The sequence below is a fragment of the Labeo rohita genome, chromosome 16, assembly GCF_022985175.1.
Source record: "Labeo rohita strain BAU-BD-2019 chromosome 16, IGBB_LRoh.1.0, whole genome shotgun sequence".
NCBI classification, from domain to species: domain Eukaryota; kingdom Metazoa; phylum Chordata; class Actinopteri; order Cypriniformes; family Cyprinidae; genus Labeo; species Labeo rohita.
The window spans coordinates 229,337-255,121 of record NC_066884.1 but is presented as its reverse complement, the minus strand read 5'-3'; the positions used below and the strand labels follow the sequence as shown (position 1 = coordinate 255,121).

The 25,785-nt window shown below is 42.8% G+C and overlaps 1 protein-coding gene across 1 annotated transcript; it reads left to right on the top strand.

Moving 5' to 3' along the window:
* Positions 1 to 1,730: 1,730 nt before the first annotated feature.
* On the top strand, positions 1,731 to 22,726 carry LOC127178159 (potassium/sodium hyperpolarization-activated cyclic nucleotide-gated channel 3). Its single transcript, XM_051130853.1, has 9 exons — positions 1,731 to 3,268; positions 7,504 to 7,822; positions 8,560 to 8,670; positions 10,840 to 11,001; positions 15,361 to 15,579; positions 15,703 to 15,849; positions 16,545 to 16,785; positions 16,933 to 17,097; positions 17,195 to 22,726. The coding sequence occupies exons 1-9, from the start codon at positions 2,658 to 2,660 to the stop codon at positions 19,321 to 19,323; spliced, it is 4,104 nt and encodes a 1,367-aa protein (XP_050986810.1). The 5' UTR covers positions 1,731 to 2,657; the 3' UTR covers positions 19,324 to 22,726.
* The last annotated feature ends 3,059 nt before the right edge of the window (positions 22,727 to 25,785 follow it).

The window sequence follows — 25,785 nt, the reverse complement described above, 5'->3', positions numbered from 1 at the left end:
TTGGTCAGTATAAAAACTATAGAAGTCTATGGAAAGTCCCCACAATTCACAAAAACAAACGTGTGTGTGTGTGTGTGTGACGCTACAGACTGCAAAAAAAGGGTAATCTTATTTAGTATTTTTGTCTTGTTTCCCGTCAAAATATCTAAAATTCTTCCATTAAGATGCATTTACTAGATAAGCAAAATGACATATTTAATCTTGTTTTAAGCAAAATGCACTTAATTTAGTTTTTATCTGCCAGTGGGTTAGTAAAATATTCTTAAAACGAGCACTTTCACAGCTTCATCTTCAGTGCTTTTCTTTTTTATGTAAACATGCACCAGACATGAGTTTTTAACTGTTGTATTCGTATCTCACATCTTTTGCAGTGTCTCATGCATGTCACAATGCTAAAAAAAAAAAAAAGTCATGAGACGTTGTATTTTTGTATGTCACTGGTCTGTGTCTCGTGTTTTTAGATATAAAATGTGTTCTGTGTAAACAGGCCCTTACACTACGTCTGGTCATGATGGACACTTATTAAATGTTACATTTCAGCAATTTTTTTTACATTTTAAGTCTTTGTTTTTGAATTTTTCATTTTCAAATTGTTTAATGTAAATTTTAACATTGTTATTTTATTTTAAAATTAAATTGGTACATAGGGAAAATCTTAAAAATAAACAAACCAAACCAAAAAAACATTGCTGTATATATTAAAAACTTAGCTAGCTTGAATCTAGTTGAATCTGAACCTTAAAATAATTTTAAAAAAAATGAAATAAAAAAATTTTTCCAGTGAAAAAGTGGTCTGGTCTGAATCAGGAGCGAAATCTGCACAGATCAAGCAGCGTTTACAAGCCAAAACAGCTCTAAATATGGACTGGAGTGGTGTGGATTACTTGTGGATTATTGTGATGTTTTTATCAGCTGTTTGGACTCTCATTCTGACGGCACCCATTCACTACAGAGGATCCACTGGTGATGGAATGACACATTTCTACAAATCTGATGAACAAACAAACTCCTCCTAATCTTGGATGGCCTGAGGGTAAGCACATTTTCATTTTCAGGTGAACAATTTCTATAAATTGCATGCTGCTGTCTGTGTGTGTGTGACGTCATGAAGCAGGAGTCAGAGCTTCCATAGGAGCTTTATTATATTTGATGATGTGACTATGGTTTACACTGAGACGCTTTTGGATCATGTGAGTAAGAGTTGGTTTAGTCGGATGAAAGCCATGTGTAGTCGAATTTGCATAGCACTTTTCACATTGTTTCATCATGTTAATGTTTATAAAATCATAATATTTTCATGTCTTACTGGCTCATTAATCAGATTAGAGCTGGATGATAATATACTTACATTTTGTCATAGACTTATATATCCAAATATAGATTTTGTGGCTGTGAAAATGATCTGAAGTGTGTCTGAAGTTCCAGCTCTAGATGCGAATATATTTAGAAACCTCCTGTGATGAATTCATCATGTGTGTTCGAGCTTTTAAATCCTTGATTATTTATGAAAAGCTCTTTCTAAGAGTGAAATCATTTATTGATATCCAGATGGGATGTGAGTATGAGGCTGTGTTTGTGTATCTGGCTCTCATTATGACTCTGAATTTCTTAATTGGCCTTAGCTGTTTAGTGTCAGAGAAACAGACACCAGTGACTAACAGCTGCTCTCTCTCTCTCTCTCTCTCTCTCTCTCTCTCTCCTCCCAGCTCCGTGTCGTCATGGTGACACGCCGGTGACGCACCCTCATACCTGAGCCGCAGGAGTGCGGACTGGAGCCGGTCAGGCACGCGGGTGACAGGGATGATGATGATGATGGTGCTGATGCTGCTGCTGCTGCTGCCATGGCAACAGACCTTGACGCGCTCACACATTGATTTCATATTTATTTAATACCACGATCGTCCTTCCCGTCACGCGGATCCGGAATCCGACGCTGCGACCGCGTGAAGCTCAACAAGTGACAGTGATGCATGCGAAGGAGCGACGCGACGCGCGCTGGATAAACACCTAATAATCGTTCGTTTAAAGGGGGCGCGTCTGTCAGCAGCTCCGGCGCGTTTCTCATCCGTTTCTCCTGTTGCGCATCAGATGATGATGATGATGATGATGATGATGATGATGCACCTTCACACGTCTGACTGACCGGTGTGTGTGTGACTGACAAATGAACGTCCTTTATGTGTGTCGCTCCTTCACATCGTTCTTATGTAAGCGCGTCTTTTGAGCACTAGACATCACCGTGACAACTAGAGGCGGGAGTCACCGAATCACGGGAGATGCTGGCCGGTGTCGGAGCGGTTCGGAGCGTCTGGGCCTCAAGGACACGGAGAAATGAGGAGAAATGACGGGCGGTGCGTGAAGACGAGCGCGTCAAGGACGAACGGAGCGTCAGCGACGCGCGTTAATTCAAGGGCGTTTGACCGCGATGAGGAGCCGTCGGAGGGCAGCGCGGCGGGGCGAGGCGTCCTCCGGAGGAAGCGTGAAGGAGAATCCGACGCGCTGAGGTCAAACTGACCGCGAGTTCGTTCTTCAGCGTAATGACAGGTCAAAGACAGAACAGAGCCGTGTTCATCTGACAGAAGAGCAACAACAGGTCACTGTGTGTGTGCGTGCGTGCGTGTGTGTGTGCGCGTGTGTGCGTGCGTGCGTGCGCTGGCATGGATGGTGGCACCGGGGCTTCCGCGGGCACGGACCCTCGCCCCGCCCGGAACGGGGACTCTAAGCGGCGCAGCAAGAGCAGCCTGCCGTCTCCCGGTTACCGGCTCTCCCAGGCGTCTCTGGAGGGCGACCGCGGGGAGCCGCTGCCCGGGCGCCGCCGCCTCTCCATCATGAGCTCCACGCGCGACAGCGGCCAGTTCCGCCCGGGCACCGCGGCCGGAACCCCGACCACCCCTCTGCCCCTGCCGCTGCCCCACGCCGGCTCCGCCCCGCCCACCGTGCAGCGCTCCGTGGGCTTCGCCGCCTCCCGAGCAGCTCTGGCATCCACCTCCTCCTCCACCGGCACCGGGATGGTCGTGGTGGCCGCCGGACCCGAGACCACCACCACCACGGCGGCCGGGACCCCGGAGGCCGGTCCGGGGCTGGACGGTGAGGATTACAGCTACTCGAACCAGTCCACCTTCATCCAGAGGCAGTTCGGAGCCATGCTGCAGCCCGGCGTCAACAAGTTCTCGCTCCGCATGTTCGGCAGCCACAAGGCCGTGGCCCTGGAGCAGGAGAGGCTCAGGTCGGCTGGAGCCTGGATCATACACCCCTACAGCGACTTCAGGTACACACACGCGCACACACACACACACACACACACACACACGTCTGGTTTATTATCTTTGTGGGGACTCTCCATAGGTGCAATGGTTTTTATACTGTCCACACTGTATTTTCTATCCCCTTACCCTAACCCTACCCCTAAACCTCATTCTGTATGATTTATAAGCTGATACTGATACCACAAGTCGGTCCCCACAATGTCAAAAATTTCAGGTTTTACTATCTTGTGGGGACATTTGGTCCCCACAATGTAGCAAAAACAAGTACACACACACACACACACACTATTTCAGTCAGATCACTGGACTGTCAGAAGTTTGGGGAAAGAGAGATTTTGTGATGTTTTTGCAAAAAATCTCTTCTACTCACCAAGGCTGCGTTTAATTGATTAAATCTACACTAAAACAGTGAAATATTTTTGGCATTTTAAAATAGCTGATGCCTGTGTGAATATCTGTTAAACTGTAATTTATTTCTGTGATGTGCAGCTGAATTTTCAGCGTCATTACTCCACTACTCCTCTTCAGTGTCACATGATCCTTATAATTTTCATTCAGAAATCATTCTAATAGTCTGATTTGCTGCAAGAAACATTTCTGATTATTAGTCACAGTTGTGCTGACAAATATTTTAACAAAACTTTCACTTGCTTTTAGCAAACATTTTCTCCCAAATGTGACCCTGGACCACAAAACCTTACCTAGCAATAGCCAGCAATACATTGTATCGGTCAAAAATTTTTATGCCAAAAATCATTAGGATATTAAGTAAAGATCACGTTCCATGAAGATATTTTGTACATTTCCTACTGTAAATATATTAAAACTTAATTTTTGATTAGTGATATGCATTGCTTAAGAACTTCATTTGAACAATTTTAAAGGTGATTTTCTCAGTATTTTGATTTTTTTTTTTGCAGCCTCAGATTCCAGATTTTTCAAATAGTTGTATCTTGGGCACATATTTTCCTATCCTAACAAACCACACATCAATGGGAAGCTTGTATAAATCTAATATAAATTTAAAATAATGGACCCTTATGACTGGTTTTGTGGTCCAGGATCGCAAATGTTAATTTAAGCTCAAGTGTGTTGTGTCCAGCTCACTGTTCTCTCTGTGAAGTTGAGATGTACTTCTTGTTGATGTCAGACATTCTGATGATTGTTTTTTGTTTTTCCAAATGATCAGAATCAGAGCAGCTTTATTGCCAAATATGCTTACGCATACAAGAATTTGTTTTGGTGTCACAGGCTTCCAGTGCACAGAGACGACAACAACAACACAGAGAAAATAAAATAAGTTGAGAATAAAAAAATACACATATGTAAATATAAGTAGACAAAATTTGCAAAATAAGATTTAAGAAAATAAATAAATAAATTGTATATACAGTTTGCTACAATGATAGACAAAGAACAGAATAGAATAGAATTGAATAGAGTAGAGTAGAATAGAATAGAATGAGATGGCAGGATGTACTGAGATGTAGGTGGTAACAAATAAAGTTTTGCACATATTTTTGTTGCACACAATTCACATTCACAAATAATGAATATTCTGTTCATTTTAAGCTGCATGTAAGTGGTTTAGTGCAGGTGTGCAGGTGTGTGTCCAGTGATGTTTGTGACTCTGAGTGAGTTTCAGCGATCAGACCACAGTGTTTTGAATGTGATTCACACGTGTCTGTCTCTGAACAGATGTTAATGCCAGCTGGAAACAGACGGAGAGACAGAGAGCAGACTAAATTAGTCAGACAGACGAGGATGTTGGTTGAGTCTGAATGGATCTGACAATACGTGCTTATAGGTCAACGTTATACGTGAGATTAGATGCAGTGTGTTCAGTTACAGGCTGAAGCTGGTGTTCTTTTCTCCGGTTTGGACCCAACATCTAGTGTGAGGTGATTGGCTGCATATGGACCCCTGCTGTCCGGCCCTTCTGCAATCCAATCAAACCTGCAGCTCTAAATATAGCTGCAGTTTCCCGCTTGAGAATTCCCACAAATAAACACTGATCACCGGCTCTCAGACAGCAGACAACATCTGCTGGATCCTGGGGGTCGCTAGGGCATTGCTAGGGAGTTGCTAGGTGGTTGCCAGGGAGGACACACACGTGTGCCGCCGGTGTGATTAATGTCACGTGTTCCAGCAGACAGACGGCGGAGCGACATCTGAATATGCATATGAGCACAATTAGTCTGTCTGCTGTCAGAAACGAGCATGGATCAAATATTCATAATGTGATGCATTATTCATCCAATGTATGCATAATGCATAATTCAATCAGCTACCGTTTCAATTACGTTAAACTGGAACTATGAATAAAAAAATGAGGCAGAAAAAATCAGTCAGACGGTTCAAACTCGCTCCTGACCGTCTGCTGGAGATTATGAGCGGATTATTACTGATCGCTGATCGACCGCACACACCTGAGAGTGAGAGAGAGTGTAGGTGTGTGTGTGAGTGTGTGAGTGTGTGAGTGTGTGAGCTCAGACCTGCTCAAGTGTCCCAGTTTCTCCAGAAATGGTGGATTATCTGGATGTTTGAGCTGTTCAGTGTGTGACCGCAGCCATCATTACAAAACACACACTCACACACGTACACATCCACACATTTACACTCACACGCATTTGCACACTCACACATGCTCATACAACTCACACTCACATGCACACACTCATGCATACTCACACAAACTTATACTCACACATTCTTACTCGCATACACACAGTCACACTCATGCGCACTTGCACACTCACATGCATGCTCACAGATATTCACACTCGCACAGTCACACATACTCATGCACACTAACACAGTCATATTAATGGTCACTCACACACCCCCACATGCACTCACATGCTGTCACACATTTACACACAGTCACACTCACATGCAGTTACACTCATACGTACACACACACACACACTCACATCCACTCACATGCACTCGCACAGAGTCACACATACACACATTCACACTCACACACACAAACAAACTCACACTCACACATTCTTGCACTCACATGCACACAGTCACAAATACTCAAACACAGTAACACATTCACGCTCACACACATTCATGCGCACTTGCACACACTCACATAAATTCACACTCACACAGTCACACTTACTCAAACACACTAACAGTCACACTCACACATACTCACATGCAGCAACACTAACTTGCACACTCACACTCGCATACTCACACACACTCACACACACTAACACAATTCACATGCACTTGCACACATGCTCACATGCACTCACACATACAGTACTCACACACATACTCACACACACTCACATGCAATCACACCCTGTCACACATTCACACGCGCTGTCACACTCACACACAATTAAACATACAATTACACATACAGTCACACACACACACACACAACTGATAGTGTAACAGATGATTTGTGGTGTGTGTGTATGACGTGCTCAGTTGGACTCCTGCGTTACTGTATTATCACTCCATGCGGCTCTGAATCTCTCATAGGGGGATGATCAATAATATTGATCTCATAACCGCAGACAGAGATAATCAGACTCTTACAGACAGACACAGCGACTGAAACATGAACGGAGACGGGAGACGCGATCAGCTTCATGTTGCATTACAGTTGCTTCACTGCCTTATGGGATAGTGGAAATAACTTTCATTTTTGGCAAACACAACTTAAGTAATTAAATCATGGTCAAATATTGTATGATGTTCTTTTGAAGTACTTTTTTTACCTTAAGATGTCCACTCTACTGTACAGTACTTTTACATTTTTGTAATCATTTTTTTAAGTTAAACTGAACTTTTATTTTGGTGGGTTGTAGTGAAGATATTTGAGTTTTGTGTATATCATGTTTTTTAACAAAGTAAATGGTGAAATGCTGCTGAAGTGACTCTGAGATGAAGTTCATGTGCGGATGAGTGTCACTTGTGTTTTTCATATGTGTAGTAGAGCAAACTGACACACCACTTGTATATTTCACATTTACACAGCAGTGCTTTAACATTTACACACACTAGTGCATAAGTGTACAGCCCTACGTTTGATTCATACGGCCAAATGTAGCCACATTTCACGTCATTCCTCATTTAATGTATAAGGACTTCCATTTTTATGACTGGACTCTATCTGCTGTTTTCATGAATACAGACATAGCGCTCTTTATTCTGTTGTCCACGTACTATAGTGAGTATTTGTTAATGGAGATGCTCAAATTCTGTGCAGGTTTTGCTGGGATCTGCTCATGCTGCTGCTGATGGTGGGAAACCTCATCATCCTCCCGGTGGGAATCACCTTCTTCAAGGACGAGAACACTCCTCCGTGGATCATCTTCAACGTGGTGTCAGACACGCTCTTCCTGGTGGATCTGGTGCTGAACTTTCGCACCGGGATCGTGAAGGAGGACAGTACGGAGATCCTGCTGGACCCCAAGGCCATACGCCAGCGCTACCTGAAGAGCTGGTTCCTCGTGGACTTTGTGTCCTCGATCCCGGTGGATTACATCTTCCTGATGGTGGACCTGGAAGCTCACCTGGACTCAGAGGTCAGTCTCTCTCTCAGCAGATGCCGTTGTCATCATTCAGTCTTATATACGCATACATGTAGCTGAAACGTATCAGCAGAATAATTCAGAAATCTGTGAAATCAGTGTCTCTAGCAGGATGTTCAAGAGATCCATAATTCATCATTCTGTCATCATTTACTCTCCCTCTTGTCCTTCAAACGCTGAATGACCTTCTGTCTTTCTTTCTACGAAAGAAGATATTTTGAGAAAAGTCTCAGTGTTTTTGTTCATACGGTGAAAGTCAGTGGGGTCCAATGTTGTTTGGTTCCCAACATTCAAATATCTCCATTTGTGTTCCACAGAAGAAAGAAAGTAAATCATACAAGTTTAGAACAACATGAGGCCTAATGATCATTTTTGGCTAAACTAGTCTTTTAACCAACAAGTCATTCATGGTCAAGTCAGATGGCATTTATTTCTATATCACAATGCAGACTGTTTCAAAGCAGCTTCACAGAAATAAACAGGAAACTAACAGTGTGAATGTAGTCAAATTAATCAGTTATGAAACAAATTTCAGCTGCAACGCAGCTCTACAGAAGACAATAGAGTTATTATCCAGATCAATTCAGTCTGGTTTTTATCCAGCGGAGTCAGTGTGGTTCAATCAATAATATAACTGAATATGAAGTGACTTTTAAATAGAGACTTCATCAGGAATCCTGTCCTGCGTAAAGCAGTAAATGAATGTGTGTGTGTTTGGGTTTCTCCCGCAGGTGTACCGGACGGCCCGAGCGCTGCGGATCGTTCGATTCACCAAGATCCTGAGTCTGCTGCGCCTGCTGCGTCTGTCCCGACTCATACGCTACATCCACCAGTGGGAGGAGGTGACACACACACACCAACACACACACACTCTCACACAAACACACACATGCATACGGTTTGAGAGCATGAGAGAGATGTGATATATTAAAGCAACAACCCCCGTGAAGCCGTGGTTTACAGTGAATTTATAACAGCTGAGGTGTGTTGTTAGACACGACACAAAGCGGAGCGCCTAAATCCCTATTAGCTGTTATAAATTCACTGTAAACCACAGCTTCACGGGGCTTATTGCTTTTATAAAATAGTTATTCCATATACATAGTAAGGTTTCACAAAATGAAACTGAGCAAATAAAGTGTAATGATATTAATAAAAACATTATTCTTCCGCAAAACAGTGTAGTTCCTCAGAAACAATTGTGGTTGCAATAAAGTTGTTGCCGAGCAACACACAGATGTAAACAAAGGAGTGTGCGTATGTTTTTAGAGTAATTTACAACAGCTTTGAGCACGACTCGACCAATCAGAATCAAGGACCGGAACTATCTGTGTTATAAATGCAGGTTTTACTGCAGGTATGCAGTAAAACCGTTTAATGCACGAGTAGTTCCAAATCAGTTTAACCCTCTGTCACCCTGTCACCGTCCCATATACAGGACGCCTACGTTTACTTCACCATGTTACAAATAATTCCTAATCTAATCATGACAAACTGTGTATCGTTGGAAAGGTCTAAGACTCCTAAATAGATATTTTACCACTGTTTTGTGTTACAAATTATGTAGGAAAAGTAATAGATTCATTTATGACAAGAGCGCACCTCAAAAAATATACATCATAACAGGAGTTCTGACCTTAAAATCTCAAAATTCATCCTTTGAAAATCATTTTAAAATCAGACATTACATTACCATTGAAAATGTACATTAAAAATGTATTACAAAATGTTTTCGTTCATGAATTATAAAAAATTAAGTTTGAATAGTGCATTTTCACAATTATGTTCAAAAATGGGAGTGACAGTTAAAGGGTTGATCACTATTCTATATTAATGCGTTGCTTTAATTGATGCACACACACACACACACACACTCATCTTACCACACTATTTCATCTCTGTGTCTGATTTGAAGCGGGCAGAATGCTAGAGATAATGTGCCATAACTGACGAAAATAACCATAATTTTTACCCATTCGGTCACATATTGTTCTGCAAAAAAGAGCAATACTAGTTTTAACTTGTCTGTAACTTGGCAAATGATCATGGAATAAGCGGGATAATCAACGGCTTGTTGTGCATTAAAGGATTTTAAATGCACTTCATGTCGAGTGGTTCTTTTCCTCCACGTTGTGGATTTAAAATCCTATAATGCACAGCAAACCGTTGATTATCCCTTACATATATCACAACTCTAGGAACAAAGTCAGAATTGCAAGATTCTGAGAAGAAAAATCTGAATTGTAAAATATATACTTTTGCAAGAAACAAGGTCATAATTGTTAAATACAAAGTCACAATTACCTTTTTACTTCGTGGTGGAAACAGAATTGTGAGATGTGAAGTTTGTGAGAAAAACATTGCGAGAAAATAGTCATAATTCGACTTTATTCTCGAGTTATCTATATGATGTTTGATAACAAAGTTCGGGAGGAGCACGATCAGATAATCAACTAATTCGGCACAGGTGCAACTCGTCTAGCTAACCATCCAAACTAGCACAAGTCATATATAAGCACACAGCCGACTTACCTCCGTCATTCGACTGTTTTTCTGCATCCCCCCTCCACCCCAAATCCTCACTCTTAATCTATCCTCATCCTATACTTGGGATGGGGGGAGTTCTCTGGGTTCGGGCCATATTCCGGGCTCGGAGCCCTTCCCCAGGACAGCACGCCAAAATATGCTTACTGTTTACTCAACCAGATTAGATGTAAGGGTGAACTCGTGAAATAAAAAAAGTGTAAGATGAAAAAGGGTTTGAATTGTGAGATAAAATTCGCAATTACCTTTTTTATTTTTATTTCATGACAGAAACAGCTTTTCATATACAGTATGATCAGTAATTGTGTTAAATATTTATGGTCTCAGTATTGACCAGAATAACTGCAACTGATGTTTTTTTTCTGTAATCATGCACATAAAATGCACATAAATTATGTTTTGTTTTGTTTTTTGCATAGATGATGTTTTTTAATGTTAGCGTGATGATACGAGTGTGTTTTCCGCAGATCTTCCACATGACCTATGACCTGGCCAGTGCGATGGTGCGGATCGTCAATCTGATTGGAATGATGCTGCTGCTGTGTCACTGGGACGGATGTCTGCAGTTCCTGGTGCCAATGCTGCAGGACTTCCCGCCAGACTGCTGGGTCTCCAAAAACAACATGGTGGTGAGGAGATGTTCTGATAATGACTGTTTTCAAACAGGTTTCACAAACGCTCTGTCAGTCAAACGGATCAGTGTGAGAGAGTCACAGGTTTGTTTGGAGCTAACGCGAGGTGCTCAAACACTGTCATCACAGCATGAACAGCGGATTTGCGTGGTATTAGCGCGTATGTGTGTGTGTGTGTGAGAGACCTGTAGTGCAGCATGACTCTGTTTTGATGCTGTGTATTTAACATTTTGCATATCAAAGAGCAGCTTCAAGTCATCGTGTTCAATTGTAGGATCAGCTGGAATCACGCTGATGAGACTGATTCACTCATAACGTTCCGTCAGAAGGCAGTGCTGAAGTTCACTAAAGTTGTATACGTGTCTCATGTCAGAATTAGCATAATTTTGAGACTATTAATCAGAATTCAGGTCTGAGCTCTTCATGTCCTTGGACTTAGAGATGATTTGTTTCTATAGCAACGCTCATAATGCACATGGATTCACGTTGATTCTTCATCACTACAGGCTCGTGGAATAATCTGATTCGTGCTTTTGACCTGCATTGTGTGCACTGAATATTGTAAAGTGTGAAGTATTTCTGTAGCTCAAGCTGGAGATGACGGCGCTCGCTACGCCAAGATCACGGAATGTGAATGTACATTAATTTACCTTTATATTCACAATAGATGTCCTGCTGAATATTGAAGAAATAGCAAGAATGTGCTTGGTAATGTCATAATGAAATGACAGTGGTAATGTGTGTCTGCAGCTGTGTTGCCAAGTCCATGGTTTTCTGGCAGAATTTGGCTACTTTAATACTGCTAGAATGAGCTGTTTTTTTTTTTTTGTAAGTCCGCAGGTTGCAGTGAAATTCTTCACCCTCCAGAATGCAATTTCAACTGGACAATGTGATTTTGGACAGATTTTGATAGCTGTTTTCATGATTGGGCTAGTTTTGAGTATCCATTGGGCTGGTTTTGTTACAAAGGTCTGGCAACCCTGGTCTGCAGTCACAATGACTTTTAAAGGAGTAGTTCACTTCCAGAACAAAAATGTACATAGAATTTCCTCACCTTGTCATCCAAGGTGTTCATGTCTTTCTTCAGTCAATAAGAAATTATGTTTCTTGAGGAAAACATTTCAGGATTTCTCTCAATATACCCTCTTAAAAATAAAAGTGCATTATAAGAGGTTCTTTAAAGAACCATCTCTTTCTTACCTTTTTATAATCTGAAAAACCTTTGGGAAACAGAAAGGTTCTTCAGATGTTAAAGGTTCTTTATGGAACCATTTAGACAAAAATGGTTCTTCTGTGGCATCGTGAAGCACCTTTATTTTTAAGGGTGTAGTGGACTTCTGTGGTGCCCACGAACTTCCAAAGTGTAGTTTAAATGCAGCTTCAAGGGGTCTAAATGATCCCAGCCAAGGAAAAAGGGTTTTGTCTAGCAAAACGATCAGTCATTTTCAAAACAAATTGACAATTTATATACGCCCATCTTGCCTAGGTCTGTGTGAACTTTTTTCTGAGTGAACATGCAAAGAAGATCAAATGCCCTTTACAAAAAAAGGTAAAACAGCGATATAGGACGATTTTAACTTTGAAGAAGAAAATGAGACGGGAGTTTTGGGACATTCCCTAACTGTATTGACCCGGATTACACAGATTACTATGCATGCACATCACAGACGAGACAAGTCAAGCATGTGAGGTTAAAAAGTATATAAGTTGTCAATTTGTTTTGCTAGATAAGACCCTTCTTCCTCAGCTGGGATCATTTAGAGCCCTTTGAAGCTGCATTTAAGAATAGAAGTCCACTATATGGAGAGAAATTCTTCTGTTCCTCCAAAACCATAATTTCTTTACTGAAGAAAGAAAGACACAAACATCTTGGATGACAAGGGGGTGAGTACATTATATGTACTTTTTTGTTCTGGAAGCAAACTATTCCTTTAAATGACATCTATTAAAAGAAGTTAGAACTTTCATAAAACTCATGTGAAAGTCCTCGTTATTTCGGTAATTCCAGCATGACGTCAGTGAGCTGTCAATTAAACTGTGTATTTGTGTGTTTCTTCACTGACTGATCGCTTCGACATGCACCTGCTTGTCCTGTCGGAATACTGAGGCATCATTAAGAAATAGCTCTAATTAAAAACAGGACACACACATGCGTACTCACACACACACACACACACACACACTGGTATTCCTATCATTATGGGTTCATTCCACAGGCATAATGGTGGTAAGCCATGAGCTTGTTTCCACTTGTTTTCTCCTATAGAAATAGGGTCCCCGTAACTAAAAGTGCAGGGGTTCCTGTTCCTGGAGATCGACCTACCTGCAGAGTTCTGCTCCAAGTCTGATCAAACACACCTGAACCAGCTAATTAGGATCTGAAGGAGCATTTGATAATTACAGACAGGTGTGTTTGATCAGTGTTGGAACTAAACTCTGCAGGAAGTTCGATCTCCAGGAACAGGGTTGGGCACCCCTGATATAGGGAATACCAGGTACACACACACACACACACACACACACACACACACACGTTTGTTTTTGTGAATTGTGGGGACTTTCCATAGATTTCTATAGATTTTATACTGACCAAACGATATTGTCTATCCCCTAACCCAACCCTAACCCTAAACCTAGCCCTCACAGAAAACATGTTTGCATCGTTACACTTTCAGATAAACACCATTTACTATTTTTAATAATTTTTTAACGGCCTGCGGTCCCCACAATGTCAAAAATTTCAGGTTGTGATGTGGGGACATTTGGTCCCCACAATGTAGCAAAAAACACACACACACACACACACACACACACACACACATCCACTCACACAGGTTGAATCGCTGACTCACCTCAGCAGGGTTTCCTCCTGTTGTCATGGTGACGGTTGCTAGGCAGCTGATGCCCAGAGTTCCCCAGAGAGCAGCAGATCTGAGCTGAGCTATATTTGTCTCCATCATGTCAGTCTTGAGCACAGGAGAGATAAACATAGCGTGCGACGCTCCGCAGCCTCATTCACAAAACACACACGCGCTTACACGCAGAACATTACTTTAACATCATTCTTAGTCTCCCAGCGTTGTGTTTAAAGACACTAGTTTATTTAGTTTTCCATCAAACTGTTGTTTCAGATGAATCAGACTGAAGGTCATTGATGATGATGATGTAATCCATCACAACATTCAGCATGAGGCTCTTTGTGTTTCACTGCTGCTGTAGTTGTAGTTGCGCTGATAGAAATGAGTGTGAATCCCTTGCGATGAGACAGCGGCAGGAAAATCTCCTTGACGGTATGGAAGATTCCTTGGGAGTCTGCAAACCAAAAGGGAGATCCGTCCCACATAAACACTGCATCCCTTAAACTGTATGAACCACAGGACGGACTGAGAAGATGCTGAAAGGCTTGAGTTCACGATCTACAGACAGTCAGAGACAGAATCACTGCAGTATAATTTCAGTATTAATTCTAACCTTTAATACACTGTAAAAAAAAAAAAAAAAAAAAAAAAAAAATTGAGTCAACCTAAAAATTTAAGTTTAATCAACTCAAATAAGTTTAGTCAACTTGAAATTAAATTGAAATTTAAGTTGACTAAACTTAAAATTTTAAGTTTAATTCAAATTTAAACCACAATTTTTACAGTGCACCTGAAGGAATATTAGGATATTTTAATTTATTGTTTGATTTCATTCAAATTTCTCAACTGGAGAAAAAGATTACTGTTAATTAAAACCAAGAACCGTAAAAACAATTTAATTACTTGAAATATAAATGTAAAAAATAAAATATATAAAAACTTTACCTAAATTTGCAAACTTAAACTAGTTTCCAAGGCAACATTTGTAATTTTCATGTAGTTTAACTTGATGTACTAAAAAATGTAAAATTAAGATGAGAATTAATAACAACTATATATGTATAAAATGACAAAAACACAACAAAATTACTAAAGCTTTAACTAAAATGAGCATGTAAGCAGAAAATATAAAAATAAAATCTAATCCAACATATTAACAAAAACTATAATAGTGCCTCAGTAATACTAAAATAACACTGATTGGATTTTAGTATTAATTATAAATGTATTTTTACAGTATTTAATTATTGTTTGGAATCTTAAGGAAATTGGTCTTTTTGTATGTAAAATCAAATCTATACAGGAGAATGGTAAAGAGATATAAGGATATCACAAATGAAGAACAAAAAGAATTGATCGTATTTCCAGTGTCAATAACTGAAGGTGTAAGGATTGAGATTGTTTCTGATGGCAGTATGAATCCGTCTGATGACGCTCAAGAATCAGTCATATGGCGTGAATGTTGTCATTACAGTCTGTCGTGTGATCTGCGTTTCAGAACGACACGTGGGGCGTCCAGTACTCCTACGCTCTGTTTAAGGCCATGAGTCACATGCTGTGCATCGGTTACGGCGCTCAGGCTCCAGAGGGAATGACGGACGTCTGGCTCACTATGCTCAGCATGATCGTGGGTGCGACCTGCTACGCCATGTTCATCGGCCACGCCACGGCCCTCATCCAGTCCCTGGACTCCTCACGCCGACAGTACCAGGAGAAGGTAAAGCCCTGAACGATGCTGATCACTGGTGACTTTGTGAATTTACTGTCATTAAATCTGTTCCATAATTCATGAATCTGTCTGATGTGCTGTTTTGACTAACGGAGAGTGTCTGACGTCCAGTATAAGCAGGTGGAGCAGTATATGTCGTTCCACAAGCTTCCAGCAGATGTCAGGCAGAAAATCCACGAGTATTATGAACATCGATACCAGGGCAAGATGTTTGACGAGGACAACATTCTGGGAGAGCTGAGCGAGCCCTTAAAGGAGGTCTGTCATCTTCATATGCAAAAAACTTATGGCTTCCTAAAGTTTTTGAAAGTATTTGCTCCTTTCATGCATTAGATTGAAATTCTTCGACAGTTGTAGGTAATATTTGAAGCAAATAGTTTAATTTAGTTGATGTTTGAAGACAACGTTGCTGCAATGATAAATTGATGCATCGCGATTCGTGAATCGATTCCGAATGCATCGCAGTTCTCTCTGGAATGGATTCTGAGCTTAGTGTTTAACAGCAGATGGCGCTCTAATCTGGTTTTTAACCACACACTCAAATGCTCACGAAGAAGAGCGCTTGTGCGTTCGTCTGAGTCTCTGAATGTTTTTATGATGCAAGATTAATGTAAAGCTCACTGTGAAACACCCTTGTAATTTGCTTCAACCTTTTCGAACTTTATGAATGATAATTTTAGGTTCAAGTGTGTGTAAGGAATTGGAATTGTAAGGTACAGCTGTTTCTGAAGCATGCAGTCCCATCTTCTGTTAAAAAAATAAGCCCAGAATCGATTCAAGAGAAAATCGTGATGCATTCAGAAAATCTCAGAATCGATGCAGAATTGACTTATTTTCCCAGGCCTAACTGTTGTAATAATAGCAGCCGCTAGTAGGTAAGATTGTGTTTTCGTTGTTCCATTCCAACTTTAACCAGCTAACTAATGTCTATTTGTGCACTGCGACCCTAACAGGAAATTGTTAGCTTCAACTGCCGTAGCTTGGTGGCTAACATGCCTCTCTTCGCTAACGCCGACCCAAACTTCGTAACGGCAGTGCTAACGAAGCTGAAGTTTGAGGTGTTCCAGCCCAATGACTTCATCATCCGTGAGGGAACTGTGGGCCGTAAAATGTATTTCATCCAGCACGGACGGGTCAGCGTACTTACTCGTGGAAACAAGGAGACCAAGCTCAGCGATGGGTCATACTTTGGAGGTGCGTTTACGGACATGTCAGATGTTCCTGATGAGCTCTTGTGTGAATCAGTCTGACTTCAGAACACGGGTTTTAAGGATTTATGGGCTAAGTCTGGACATTTAGGTACCATTTCTAACCCCCTCGTGGTGTATCTCCTCCCCTCAGAGATCTGTCTGCTGACACGTGGCAGGAGGACCGCTAGTGTCCGAGCAGATACGTACTGTCGACTTTACTCCCTCAGTGTGGACAGCTTCAATGAGGTTCTGGAAGAGCATCCCATGATGAGACGGGCCTTTGAGACGGTGGCAGCCGACAGACTTGATCGCATCGGTAAAACCTTCCTGCTCCTCCTGATTGATGTTCATTTCAGAAGCATTATATTTAATTATTTCTTGTTTATCCTAATCTGAATTCCTTTCTCTCACAGGTAAGAAGAACTCGATTTTGTTGCGCAAGACCTCACAGGGAGGATCTGTAGCGGGCAGCAGTTTGGGACGGGGTGGAGGGAGCCGTGGCGGAGGAGCGGGAGGTGCCGGTCTGGGTTCCTGCGACAGTGTTCTGGTCCAGCAGATCGTGAAGCACGACAGCATGCCCACCATGCAGGACATCGCCGCTGGCAACCGAGGCAGCACAGGAGGCACTGTCTCACCCCGACCTCACCCGGTGATCTGGGCACCGCTGGTCCACGCTCCCCTCCAGACGGCCGCTGCCACCACCAATGTGGCCATTGCCTTGATGCATCAGCAACAGCAGCAGCAACAGTTGCAGCAGCAGCTACAGCAACAACATGCCCTCGGAGCCGCCATCTTCCTTCCCTCAGCTCTTCCCATCTCACCATCACCCTCGACCTGCCCACTTTCTCCTCCCCGTCCGCCCATACTACACCCTCGACAGTCGCTCAGCTCCCTCATCAGTGTAATGGGTGGGTTGCCGCCCCGAGGAGTCCCGTCCTCTGTAACTCCTACACCCTCGCCCTCCACTATGGGACCCACTCCTGTCGGCGTGGCTCCTCCGGCAGGTGGAGTTGCAAAAACTCCTCCTGCGCCTGTGTCGTCAGTGCCTGCCCCTCTGCAGGCCGGAAGAACACTTCATTACAGCCTCCGCCTCCACACAGAACCCACAACATCACCTGTTCATAAAGTCGCACCTCCCTCCTCAGCAGCTGCGGGGCTGTCCACTGAAGGGCGCGGTGTTGGCTCCGCTCCGCAGGGGGCCAAAGAGGCTCTAATGCGTCATGTGGGAGGAGGCAGCACCCAAGGCCTCCCCATGATTGGTCGGCTTACCCAGGAGGCCAGACTGCTCTCCGCCTCCCAGCCGACTCTCCCCCACCGCAGCTGGGCGGCCGTGCAGCCTCACCCGCCTCTCCATCGTAAAGCATCCGGAGGAAACCTGCTTCCGGCACCCTTCCTTTTGTCGTCAGGACTTGCTAGAGGAGGAAGCGCAGGTGTTTTGAGCTCAAATGTGCCACAGCCTGGTGCCACACAGGCACCAACTCACACAGCGCTGCTGTTGCCCTCTCAGCTGGCACATACACCTCCACTCACATCAGCTCCAGGGTCAGCTCCGACAGCCCTTGCCCCGTTTTCGTCCTCCCCAAAACAAACCCCACTTTGTTCTGCAAACCCTCCTTTATCCCTCACGGCCGCATCTTCTGGTCTAGGGGTTCCTCAAACCCAGCGAGCCAAACCAGGCGCTGCGATATCTACTCCTCCGTCAACCTCTCCTCCTCCTTGCCTACGCCCTCCGTCACCTTCTCAGTCCACCTCCACCTCTCCAACTTCATCTTCCGGCATCTCTTTAGCTCAGAATTCCCGTACCAAACCCTCTCAGACGCCTCCTCCACCGTCCCCATTATCCTGCACCACCAACTCAACACCCACCATCACTCCATCTCAAACCCCCACCCCAACTCGAACCCCAACCCCTGTTCAAACCCCTATTCAGACCCCCACCCAATCTAGAACACCAGCGGCCATCCAAACCCAATCCCAAAGTCGGTGTCCAACTCCCGTCCAGATCCCAGCAGCTGCACAAACTCCGACCTCAACCTCCATTCAAAGTCCAGTTCCCACCCAGATTCCGAGTAAACCTCTGAGTTCCACCCCGAGCCAGAGTGTTGCTGTCCAGATGCCAGCCACTGTCCAGGTTCTTGGTCCTCCTTCGACTTGTTCTGCAGTCTCCAGTCCAACCCAAACCTCAACTACCATACAGACTCAGAGCTCTTCCTGGACCCCAGGCTCTCCCATTAATACCCCAGCCCAAAGTGGGCCCTCGAGCTCTGCCCTGACCCAGTCGCAGACACAAGCTACACCTGCTAAAGCCCCTTCATCAAGTCCATCTCCTGCCACTTCACAGCCACAGAAGCCAGCTGCTACCCAAGCTCAGACCTTAAACGTTCTGTCCGCTCCTACCTTAAGTCCATCTCCCATTGCTGCTTCCACTGCCTCCTCTTCTCCAGTCCTCCAGTCCATCTCCACTTCACCAAAAGAGGCAAAGAAAGAGCAGGACTTGAGAGATTCAGAGACAAAGAGACAAAAATATCCTGCTAACATGTGAGGAGGGAGGTGGATGCTGGGCAGAGGCTCATGTTTTGTCCGTGGTGAGTTCAGATGGTGAGATGTCACGTGTCAGGTGTATCAGTTCAGGCTCCCCAGGTTCCATGAGCATGCTGTCTGCATTTGACCTTCCCTGTGGTGGTCTGAAGTCTTGACCATGGGAGGGCCTAACATCCCTGACTTTACATCTACCCTAACTAACCTAGGTAAAAACAAACGAGCAGAAGGTGTTTGACTCCGAAATAAAGCTAGTGTGTCTGTGTCATCAAGGTCATCTGGGAACGTCAAGTGGAATATTTTTGTAGTCCTGCTGAAAAGACCAGCTTGAATTGCAGTGGGCTAACTGGTGAACCAATGCTGTCATGTTGATCACCAGCAAAACATGTTAGATACAGTGGTTCCCAACGCTGCACGATATAAATGTCTCCCTAATCAAACAAACCTAATTCAGGTCATTTTAGTAGAGCATCCAAGACCTGAAATGAGTGTATCAGACAAAGGAGACACTGAAAATGTGCATTGTTCAGGAGCCACTGTGCTAGAGAACCAGCATGATCTAAAGAGCCCCTTAAGTGATATTTGCAGAACATAAACACTGGTCTTTTCAACAGGGATCTGATAAATTAACCTTTTTAATCTTTCACAGAACAGACGCAAATTCTGTCAATTGCCAAAAATGTCTTAAAGGGAATGTAACTGCAAAACTGCCACCACTTTAAGATGCATTTGCACAGTCTTGTAAAGATAAAAAACGATGAGAACATCAGAGAATGTTTTATAAGATCAAAGCCATTCTAGCCATATAACATCACCGTCAGAACACAAGCAGCATTTTTTCACCTGGAGGCAACAAGAGCGTAAACCCAGTTTGAAATGACCTCTCTATGCCGAGCACCAGCTAGGGAATTACCATCACACCTTCTGTCATTAAATATTAGTGAGTAAACGGTTGTCACAGGATTAGAACTACAGCAAATGTTTTTGCACTTTAGTTCATGAGTCTAATGTAATGTGTCCCGGCATCCCTTGGGCACCATCCTGGAATAATACATTTCGAGTCTGGAAAGATGTTTCGACACGGTGAATCTGTGTCGATGTAGTGTACACTGCCTGAAAACTACAAATGGTGCATTGTACATAGTGTGTTAAGCAGAGAATTAATTTCTACATGAAAAACAGGAATTACAATTTTGTCCTTCTAACCAGTTTTGTGTACTTGTGTTTTGTCGTTCTATTTGTCGAACCGTTAGCCAGTGCTTACCTGATCAGTATGCAAGTCAAAAGAATTCAAATCAAAATCTCACTGCCTTGCGTGAAGAATTACCAAAGGACATATTTAGGGAATAAAACAATGAAGCAATTCTGGAGGATTTTCAACCTGATCTCATGACGAAAACGTACCTGTGGTAACTTTTTTGCAAGACGTAAAATACGTAGCATCATGTACATTTCATAACATATTCGATGTGAAATGGCCAGTGATTGCCGCTAAAAGAGTCCCCCCCCCCCCGGAACCGGTACATACTGTACGCTTTATGTGACGTTGGTTTTGTACATTTCACTACAGTTCTGACTTTAAATGTCCATGAGTGGACCTACCTGATAGTATGAACAAAAAAAAAATGTGATGCCATTTTAGCCTGTTTTTTGATCTATCATCTTTCAGCTCTTTCAGGTACAGGATTCGTACCCAAGGATTCTGCATCCTCAGTCCAATTCAGCGCCGCGTGAGCTACCAAGCAAGCTTGTAACATCCTGTGTTGTTCCTATTTTTGACCTCCTGCTAAATCATTATCCCCTCTTTTTGAAATCACCACATGACTGCCTAACCTGAACCCCACCCCTAATCCTAACCCCTCCCCCACACATAACCCTAAACCTACTAATATTAGGGGAGTAGTAATGTGGCGGGGAGTCAGAATTCGGCATTCTAACACCGGAGAGTGAAATATATGGGGCTGTGTACGAATATGATTACAAATGCTTTTTACTGCCTCTAGTGTTCATTTCTGGAAACTGCAGTGAAATGCACTTATTGGTACATATTTTGCTTCAAGCAAAAAAGTTCCCACAGGTGTTTTTTCGTCATGAGATCAGGTAGAGGATCTTTGGTATGGATTGATTTTGGCCTTTATATTCTCATAGGAAAGGAGAACTTTTGTTGCTATGGCAAGTTTCCATTTGGTGCTTCCACTGATGCACAAATACATGTGGTCCCCTAAAGGGACTCGGTGATGGAACAAATCGAGATTACATTTCAGTGCTTTTGCATTCTCTCACAAACTATTTGCGTAAGTGTGAGGGTTTTGGTAAAAGCATCCCAGTGTGAATGGGGTTTAATGTTATTTTACTGATGGCCAGTGTCAGCATGCTCAGAAACCTCACGAGCTGAGTCTGCATAAACTGACTGACGTTTAATATCTGAAAATATCACCCTTGATTTCCAGCTTCTCCCCTCTCGTCTCTTTTTGAATCACCAAAGTGTAACATCTGCCCAATATATAACTAATAATTAGCATCACAGATGTGACTGAATAACTGTAAAGAATATATATATATATAAATATATATCAATATAATTCTTTTGATAAAAAATAGAAGCAATCCATTAGTAGTTTGTCGTCTCAGGTGTTTGATGTTAGTTTTGGACAATATGACTATAGCGTTCATATTCTCACTCTGCTGTAACTGAACTAGTGTTTTGTTTTAATTGTGTGTTGCACTAAACAGCGAGCGCACAGCAGCGCTTTAGTTCCTGCCGCTAGTCTGATTCCCTGTGAGCGTGTCAGCCTCTCTCTGTCCGTTAGTGTCGCCACACACATCCGACGCTTCGTGGTCTTTCATCTGGACCAGAGCAGCTTTCATCTTTCTCTTGCTCTTGTACTGTAGCCGCTTCCCTTCAGTGAGACACACACACACACACACACACACACCTTTCCCAGTATGAATCTGTCATGTTGTGCCCAGTGCTGTTCCTTAGTGTTTTGTGCCGATAGTGAGATTATGTCTAATTTCCCCTCCAATACCATGTTGCCTAGATTGCACATTTAAGGACCAAATGTTTATTTTTATTTGTTCTCACAGCTTTAGCTTTTGAGAAAAAATAAATAATAGTCTATAATGATACATACAATGACATATAAAAGCCAATTCACACTGCGCTAACAGATGCCGACAAAACACAACAGACACTTTAGTCTGGTTTTGCTGATTCCCCTGTCGACGTCTGTTCCTGTTGGTTTTCATCGGGTCTTGGAATGTCTGAGAAGTGGCGTACCGTACTCGGTCGTCTGTCGGTGTTGGTCTGCATCTGTCGGTGTGGTGTGAACTGGCCTTAAAAGAAATAATGATGAACATGTGAAAAATGATTTTTGCCAAATCAGAATAAAGTCAATTTAGAATCAGTTTTCTGTATCTGTTTGTTAACACACACACACTCATGATACATCATTCTCAATGTACCATTTGTGACATACAGGTTCAGTTTGCTGGTATGTCTGTGTGTTTGTGTGTGTGTATGAGTGAATGAGTGTAAAGCTGGTGATACATGGGGCAACTTTTTGAGCTTTTGATGTTGTTTGGACACTCTCCCATTGAGAATGAGTAACAAATTTATATCTTGATACTGTAAATCAGTCGTGGGCCTTGTGTCTCACCTGTTGACAGCTACATTGCCCAAATTTGTCCTGTATATCAATAGCCTAAGAGTGTGTGTGTGTGTTTGGTTTATATATCCTGGTGGGGACTTAAACCTGAATACACACATACTTATGGGGACTCGTGACCTAAATTGAGGTCCCCATGGGTACAAAAGCTTATAAATCATACTTTCATTTTTTTTTGAGAAAGTAAAAATGCAGAAAGTTTCCTGTGACGGGTAGATTTATAGAAAATATGGTTTGTGCAGCATAAAAACCATTACGCCTATGGAGAGTCCCTACAAGGATAGCTGACCAGATGTGTGTGTGTGTGGTCGGTCATGTTCACATATATATGTGTGTGTGATGTGCGTGTGGTGCTGCGCAGCTGCATCTTATCAGAGTTGGTGGCTCGTTTTCTCCTGACAGCGTAATGAAGCTCTGTTCTCTCATGCCAGTGCTGATGATCAGCAACAGCCGTGTTTATTCACAGTGTGAAGCAGAGCGTTTATAGTCTGAGGATCAGGAGCAGTGGAGGTCGAATCTCCAGCAGAGCAGCAAAACTCTTCACTGCCTTCTGCTTTAAATACTATGTTCACACTGAAGCACGTGTCAGATTTTTATGTTCCACAGAGCAAAGAAAGTCACATGACAGAGAGTAAATGAGGGCAGAATCATCATTTTTGGATGAACTGTCACTTTAACACTCATGACCGATATTTCTTTCTCTTCACACAGGAAACTGAAGATCGCACGCTTTGCATTGTGGGATTCCACATAGGGTTCTATATTGTAGAGAACTCCAAGTAATATAGCTGCAGCTAAAAACAGTATGCATGAAACATATTTTCTTTCTCTTGGTGCTGTTAGATAAGACCTTTATTCAGTTTATAAAGCTTTATTTTAACCAGACTACAGACAGGGTTTGAGCAGTGTTGAGTTCCAATAGACAGACACAGAGATAGAAATAGAAACATTCTGTTAGCTGTTTGTCGTCTCAGGTGTTAGTTTCGAACAACATGACTAAATTGTTCATATTTTTAGTATACTATCACTGAACTGGTGTTGAGTTTGAGGGATTGTTTGTAAACCCTTGCACCATGAATGCATCGCAAGTCACTGGATAAAAGTCTAAATATTCCAGACAGTGGGTCCAGGTTTTCCCAAACTGGGGTTCCTGAAAAGCTAATAATCAGAATGACTATAAATAAATAAAAATGAATAATAATTGAATTCACGAGTTCGCCTGCCCATCCAGTCCTGATGGGCAATGCTAAACAAACTTGGCTCGCTGTCCTTAATGGAGGCTCGAACCCGAGGCTCGGCTTGAGCGCAGAGTTCGAACCCCCGCCCAAATGCGATATTACCTAGAGGGAGAATAACAGAAACAGAGGAGGAGAAGGGGATGCCGGAAGAACAGAGGCGGCTGGGACGGTGCAATGAGAGCTGCTTATATAGGCTTGTAATAATGATTGACAGGACTGAATGATTAGGCTCCTCCCGAACCTACGTTTGGAACTTCATTTTGTTTGCTGTATGTCATGGGAACATGCAAATGTGTTGATAAATGTGACCCTGGAGCACAAAACCAGCCTTAAGTATCACGGGTATATTTGCAGCAGTAGCCAACAATAATAATAATGCTAAAATCATTAGGATATGATGTAAAGATCACGTTGTAAATTTCCTACCGTAAATATATTAAAACGTATTTTTTTGATTAGTGATATGCATTGCTAAGAACTTCATTAGGACAACTTTAAAGGTGATTTTCTCAATATTTGGACTTTTTGCACCCAGATTACAGATTTTCAAATAGTTGTCTCTCGATCAAATATTGTCCTGTTCTAACAAAACATACATCAGTTGACCCTAATGACCCTCGTGTTTTGTGTTTGTAATGACATACAATATTTGTAATAATGCAATCATATCCACTAGATGGCGCTCACAGCTCATTTACCGACAGCACCACACGCACCTGCAGCAGTCCGACTGACAGCGTTACTCAACATATGCACATGTAGAGCATTAGAACGAGCAGCAAAGTGAAGCAGCTCTGTGTGTGATGCTGCAGAGCAATCATATTCGCATCTGCTCCTGGAGACCCACAGCTGCACATCCTGCATGTTTGAACAAACCTGATTGAGATCAGCTCCTTATCAGACATTCATGATGATAAGAGACACGGAGAACGTGCTGATCCAGGACCAGCTCTGAAAACCTGCTCAGAAACTCTAACTCATCTGTATTTGATGCGTCAGGCTTGTGTGGTCATATAGTGAGGATATGGAGCGAACAACAAAAAACTGCTCTGAGCAAAAACTTACAATCTGCCGCAGATGCTGATATTTGTTTGGACAAAAAGTAAAGGAGAGTGAGACTCTCACACCTGTGTGGAGATGTGACCGCACATGTGTCATGTGGATGCTGCTGCTGTAATCCCCCACAGTGACACACACACACACACACACACACACACACACACACACCGAAGCACTTCAAAGCGGAAGTCGGTGACTATAAAGTGTGCAAGTGAGCTGTTAAACACTAACCTCATCCTGACACACTCCTTCATTTCTGTGCATCTCTTATCTCTCTTCTCCATCTGCTCTCCTCTCAGAAAGCCTTTCTTCAGCCAGTTCTCGTGCCTTGCATTAAATGACACATGGGTTACGACAGTCGCATGTGCAGCATAAACAGCACTTTCAGTATTAATACTGTACATGATATTGCACGTCAGAGCGCCTCCTGAATTTAGTGTAAACACAAGGCCTGTTTCATTTACATCCGTGTGTGTGAGTGTGTTCGCGGCTGACTATTAT